Below are 7,118 nucleotides of genomic sequence, written 5' to 3' on the forward strand. Positions count from 1 at the left end.
AATGACTGTAGATACTTGAAAATTTCACTAAATGTTTGTATTAGTATTTTCTATATACGATAAAATTTGGAAAATAATTTGACACTTTTTGAGCTGTTTACGGACATGGTCAGTTTTCAATTTTATTAGTTTTTTTTCTATAAATATCAATCAAGTTTTATCTATTGGGCCAAAAAGTGTAAAAAATTAATACAAGGCTCCTGATACATTGTTACAATAGCAGTTGAAAAATATTAAAAATACATAGGCACAATTATTTTTTATAAGCATTTGAAGTTGAAACTTTGACAAAATTTATCAAATTTAAAATTGAATAATTATTTTGTAGTTAAAAAATTTATAAAATGTTCAACTTTTATATCTAAGGATTGAAAATTTAAAACAAGATTCCACGTAAATATTCAATTCTCTTACCAAAAATTCTAATAAATACATAAGCACAGTTTATTTTTATAGTCATTTTAAGTTCAAATTTAATATCCATTAATACTATCCGTTAAACAGTGACCCACTTGTAACCTACTGTACAGCAGAGCGACATCCACTTACCCACCTTTTTTATTTTTAAACCTATAGTTTGAAAAAAAAATATTTTATATAAATCATTTTATATTTACTATTTTACTTTACCATTTTTTACGATGTTATTCCTAATACATTTTGTATAAAAAATGCAATGTTTTACCAACCGATAAAATGGCGAACGTCCACAGCTGAGCTAAACTTGAAACGATGTAAATTGTATAAGAGTTCCTTATCTAGTGTAGCATAGAAGTTTGTGATTGTAATATTTAATCTAATAATATTATTATATTATATTATTTAACAGAAAACTGAAGAAAGATCAGTACCGATCGCTATAAGAATACATAGAACTCTAGAACTTGCGGACGATAAGTATTACGTCATCACATGTGGCAAATCAGGATTCAAGAATTCCAAGTAAATAATGTCTATAGACTTGAGCTTAACGATTAAATTCTACAATTTATTGTTGAAAAAAAAATCAACAAGATTAAAACATTACATTATTTTTCAGAAACGAAACGTCGTTGGTATCATTAAAATTCCTCGATAACGGCAAAAGAATTCAGGAAGTTGTTTACAGCCATCCTTACACACTAAGGGCTGAGATATCTAGACACGATGGTAATATAAAATAATACTTTAATAATATTGAAACTTTAAATAACTTACTAGCGAATACCTAGGTAAATTAAATAATGTTTATGTTATAAGTTTGTATGAAAACACATTTTTGAGGAATTTTGTCCCCAAAAAGTATACAATGAATAATTATATTGTATTAATATCATGAATTATGATAAAACCTTAAGTCATATAATCATAATAGGTACATACATGACTCATTATACGCAGTGGCGTCATTTCAGTTTTATTAGACTAGGGTAATTTTTCACTGTTTTTCTGACTCAAATTTTTTTCCACTCAGATTCTCATATCATAGTGTCATAGAGATTAACAGGTGGAGGCACGGTAAATGTGCCGACTTTAGGTTGATGTAAATACGCGGCAAATGCCCCAGTTGCCCCCCCCTCCCCCAAATTACGCCACTGATTATACGTTTTAATATCCAATACATATATGTGATAAAACAATACATTTAAGTATATAATAAAGTAACTACTTTCACGACTTCACATCTATACTCTGTTTCAAAAGAGAACATACCGGTCGGCGACCAATTAATATCCGGCGGTGCGCATCCCCCACCAATTTTCCATTGTTACCGTGATCACGTGGTTTTCACCGCACCAATCAAATCATTTGACATGCGCGAAAGCGGTAAGTTCTCTTTTGAAAAGGAGTATACAGTACAAAGGAGAATTTCCGAAAAAGCGATTTGTATCAAATCAAATAATAAATATTTTATTATATTATAAAGTAAAAACAAACAGTTAACATTTTTTAATACCGTGTGAAAGTATTTGTAACAAATTATGTAACAAATTACACGCTTCAATAATAATCGAATTCAATATTTACTCTCAATTTGTGGTTTATTAAATAATAAATACACACATTATAGTTTATTAATATTTCAAAATTTTGCTTAATTCAACGAAGTGGAACTACGCCATATTAAACATAAATGGTTTTAAAAAAAATAAAAACCATATTTGCTCAAACCTAGGTATATCTATCACATTGTGTATTTATTTGTGTAAATAATATCCGCAACCATAAGAGATTAAATATAAATAATTTTTTTTCATGTTCCAAACAACAGGTGCCTATGGAATACGCGTTAAGAACTGTTTTGCGTTCAACAAGAGGAACAACAGCGTCAACCTCATCAATGAGCTCGGGTAAGTGAACCCTGACGATACTGCATATTGTCGGCTACAAAAGATCTCCCGCAGTATACCGCGTGTAACACAATTATGTGGTTTTTCTAGTTACAACTTCCAAAGACTCTGAAATTAGTGGTTTAAACAGTGATTGTTTTTTAACTCGCTTATACGTCTGCTCGAGCGTTTCTGAGAAGATGGCGTTCGATGGGATTTTCTTTTATACTTGGCTATTATTTCGATTTGTCAATAACCGCGATGGCCTGAGAGAGTGCTGCAATATAATATGTCTCTTCTCAAAACGGACGGTCTCGTAATATATTGTCAACGATTAAATAGTTAATAATGGCTGACGATATCAAACCGGAAACATTTTCGCGTCGTGTAAATCCATTAGTTTTTTTTAATAATAATGTATAGTTAGCCGCAGCTTCTAGCAGATTTTCATTGGACAGTAGCCGATTTGATTGTTGTAGGTACTTGACAATGTACGTAATGCGTACTTAGAATGCGTCTGCATTTCGCGTGTCTCACAGCAATGTCGAGACTTTGACATACATCGCTTCGGATAAAATATTTTCTATTTTTCCACGGGGGAGGGGGGGAGGAAAAGATCGAATTGATTGATTTGTATTTTTCAAACGGTATGTAATGATATTATAATGATGCACCCGTTAATAATTAATTTTGTTGTACGCTGCAGGTGCCCGGCCAACACGAAGGTCATCACGCCGTTCAAGTACGATCCAAAGTCGGGGTACGCGGACGCTGCCCTGGCTTCGATGTTCCGGTTCCCGGACAGCCCGGAACTGTACTTCCAGTGCGACATCGAGGTGTGTCGGGGCGCGTGCGCGGAACCCGATTGCGACGGCGTGTCCGCGGTGCAGTTGCAGCAGCAGCAGCAGATCAGGTACGAGTTCGCGGTGGACTCGCCGGCGGAAAACGGCACGCTGACGGCCAGCACGACGGTGTTCGTGCTCGAGCCCGGCGAGACGGCCCGGAGCCTAACGCTGTGCGACGACCCGGCCGACGGGGGCATCAGGCCGCCGTGGCTGCTATACCTGTGCATAGCGTTCGGGCTCATGTTCCTCATCATGCTCGTCATCAACGTGTTCCTGTGCTCGGCGATGACGTGCTCGTGCGCCCGCACCGACATCATTGAAAAGGAGCCAAGCATCATCGAGGACTACGACCCGTACCGCAGCTGGCACGGTTCGCAGTACGGATCTAGGTAAGCGGAGATGACACGGTCCGCCTCGTATATACAGAGTGATTTTTCAGGCGCGACCCTGTTTTGTGTTTAAACTATACGTACATTCAAATTCTGATTTTTGGAATTTTTAAATACGATTGAAGACCATATTCTTGAAAACTTGAGATTTTATCATTTTTGTATCACTTAAGGATCATCCTGGGATAGTACAAACTTCTGTTTTTTTTCAAATAGGAACCCCCACCCACCTTTTCGCTTTTAATTATTCGTCAGATTTTTTTTTAACAAGAAGATTTCGAGTTATATAATTTTATATTTAGATACATCAACATTTTCAAAAAAATTATCCACTAAATAATTTTCAGTATAAAAGGGGGGATTCTCGTATGAAAAATAGAAGTTTGTATCGTCACAGGAGTATCGAGGGTAGTACGAAAAAAATCAGGAATTTGTAAATATGGCTTTTAGGTGTACTTGAAAATTCTAAAAATCGGAATTTGAATAGATGAAAAAGAGAATTAAAATATAAATATTGGTGTGAGCTGCTCAAGAAATCACTCTGAATACGATTACGATATTTTATTTATACTAATAGCGTATATCATAACTGTAAGGACCGTCGGAGATAAAAAAATGTTTGACTTTATAAGTTCTCAGATCACCATCATTTTATTCGCCGCATCGTGGCAAAAATGTATTGTTTTCCCTTCTCCGCCTTCAAAATTTTCAGAAAAATCATCCGTTAAATAATTCATAGTAGGAAAGGGGTTTTGTCATTTTAAAAACAGAAGTTTCTATGTCTACAGGGAAATTCTCAACTAGTACAAAAAAATCTCAATAATTTGAAAATATGGTTTTTGAATACGTATATTTAAATATCCCAAATCTCAGGTTTAGATGATAATTGCATTATTTAAGAAGAAAAACGGGGTAAGCATGTTCGGTGAATCGCTTGTAATATAACTACTACCGTGCGGTGTATTTTCAACGAAATAAAAACAAGACAAAAAACTTGGTTCCGCAGTTGGGCGGGCCACGATCTCTGTTTCATTGCACTTCACTTCGAGTTACTTCCGTATAGCGTCCCCCCACCACTAAGACATTTAATTGAGCTACCCAGATAGAATCACTGTAAATATACGACACTGAGTTGATTTTTGTCTGCCGGTCGTCGGCGATGACTGCAGACGGACCGGCTTGATGGTTGGTATTTCGCGAGTACCTACAACAAGACTTGTTACCAAGACTTAGTAGGTACCAAGACAATGCGGGTGTTATAGTAGGTAGCACATCACTCGGTAAAAATGAAGGGCATTCTGATTTTCTACTACCCACTCAGGTCATAGATTTGTTTTAATAATATACAATGTATAGCCATAGTTGTACCCTACCACGTAGGTGGGTTACACTGAAACATTGCATATATGCATAGGCATGTGTAGGTTTTAGTGGCCGTAGAGTCAGTACATAAGAGGAGATCGAGGGGTTTTCGGGGATGAGATTATCCCCTCCAAACCCTCAATTCCTTTATATTACGAAACCTATAATCTACATATTATATTATTATTACATAACATTATACGGTGTCCTTAAAAAAATACTCGAAAGTTTTTATAATATTAGCTACGTTAAATACTTAGCAGTAAATTTCTCAGCGGAGGCAGCTGCATCCTCTCAGGTCGCACGCCTCCGTGATTACGACAATCGGTTACATTTTTTTTTAAACGTTATTAAAATAGACATAATATCGTTGTAAAACCATCAGCTGCAGTATTAAACGGAATACCTAATATCGATACAATCATTGATCACTTTTTTGAAATTTATAGGTACTCATTAAATGGCAAGCCGGGATACGTATCTGGTGGCTCTACGATGAATTCGACTCGGTCCATGTCGACCAATAGCGACCATTATGCTATTGTGCACTCGCGACCAGGTAGTCGGTATTCGGGCACCGCCAAACACCAGCCACACATGAGAGGACCCCCGTCCAACATTGGATCACATTATTCTGGAAAATAGTTTAAATTTCTAAAATAATAATAAAACGTATCAATATAATATGCATATATTATATATTATACTATTATTTAGTTAAATTATCATTTATTTCGGAGAGGTAAATACTGGATTTTACCTGTTTTTGAAAATAAGATATATTTATACTACAGTGTACATAATAATATACTCGTACATGCATTATGCAGCAGTTGTACTTAATTTTAACGAGAATTATATTTTATAATCTCTCAGAAACTTAGTTGCCATTATATTTTTCTATCTTCAAAAATTATTTTAAGTATATTAATATATAATATAATACAATAAATATAATTTAACGTGTATATTTAATAATTAATTGAATTATTAATAGTTACTATATACCTATTACGCGTATCATGGTGTAATAAATTAACTTCCTATTATTGATTTTTATAGAGAGTAATAATGTCTAACTACATAATAATATAGGTACTAGAATGTAATATTACAACTCAAGTAAATTAAACTTGAATCACTTGTGCGCAAAACCAAGTAATATGTCAATTATTGCCATCACATCACTGAATTAATGTTGTTATGGTATATATTATATTATTATACATTTAAAATTTTATGTACAATATGTGTTACGTATGTTAATTATAATAATATGATTTATAAAAAATTAGTTACCTCTGTTGTATTCAATTTTTTAAACAAACGTGTAAATAATAAATACATTCAGTAAAATATTTTCAATGTTTTTTTTTCTTAAAAATATCATTGTAAACTACGGTTACCTACCGCAGAGAATTACTGCTAGGTGGCTATTATACCTAAATTTTATCTAAGAACTTGTCATTTCGATCTACAATTAAAAACAGATCATCAACCCGATCAACGTTTTATTCTCCAGTTGTAGCTTATAATAGTCAGTAGTGAGTGTCCCAAACCCCCTAAGATGCACTTGCGCATTAAATGTCGTCACACGTCATAAAAGTCTAATATTATAGTATATTAAAATATAGGTACTACATGTGTACCATTTCCACACAATTGTAAGCACAATAATATTGAATATACCAAGGTAACTTTGAACGTATAACGTTTTGATGAGGGTATTGAAGTATTGTGTATTTGTGTGTATCTTAAAATACAAATTAAAATTAATACCTAAATCGCTTATAAAAGAGATTTAAATATATATTATTATTGCAGTGTCACATTTAAAAAAGCAAAAACTTTTGGTTCCTGCGAATAATATTATAAAACTACCTCATTATTATTATTTTTCGTTAAAATATCCAATTTTATTGTAGTTCGAAGTGTTTAAATATACTTTAGTTGCCGTAATAAGAAGAGTCGCTGTATTTACTCAAATATAACATTTATTTTTACCTTTCCCCTCAATGTACCAACTACATTCACTTTACTACCAGAAAGTATTTTTATTTTTTACTGCTCCAAAATTTGATAACATGTTATCTGCAGACAGAAAAAAAACACACATAATTTTAAATCAATACATTGACATAGTATAAAATATATGAATACTTAATTATTTATATTAGGGGGGGGATCGGCATGTTAATGAAGACGGTTTAAAT

At 33.5% G+C, this 7,118-nt stretch overlaps 1 protein-coding gene across 1 annotated transcript in view; it reads left to right on the top strand.

The window, feature by feature from the left end:
* Nucleotides 1-6,263, top strand: part of LOC100571069 — a 38,218-nt gene extending 31,955 nt beyond the window's left edge. Inside the window, exons 4-8 of the mRNA XM_003240859.4 lie at nucleotides 830-942; nucleotides 1,040-1,149; nucleotides 2,252-2,330; nucleotides 3,016-3,543; nucleotides 5,355-6,263. Of these exons, the coding sequence (XP_003240907.1) occupies nucleotides 830-942; nucleotides 1,040-1,149; nucleotides 2,252-2,330; nucleotides 3,016-3,543; nucleotides 5,355-5,550 (1,026 nt within the window). The 3' untranslated portion in view covers nucleotides 5,551-6,263. The remainder of the gene's footprint in view (nucleotides 1-829; nucleotides 943-1,039; nucleotides 1,150-2,251; nucleotides 2,331-3,015; nucleotides 3,544-5,354) is intronic.
* The last annotated feature ends 855 nt before the right edge of the window (nucleotides 6,264-7,118 follow it).

Source organism: Acyrthosiphon pisum, chromosome A2, assembly GCF_005508785.2.
Source record: "Acyrthosiphon pisum isolate AL4f chromosome A2, pea_aphid_22Mar2018_4r6ur, whole genome shotgun sequence".
In the NCBI taxonomy this organism is placed as follows: Eukaryota; Metazoa; Arthropoda; class Insecta; order Hemiptera; family Aphididae; genus Acyrthosiphon; species Acyrthosiphon pisum.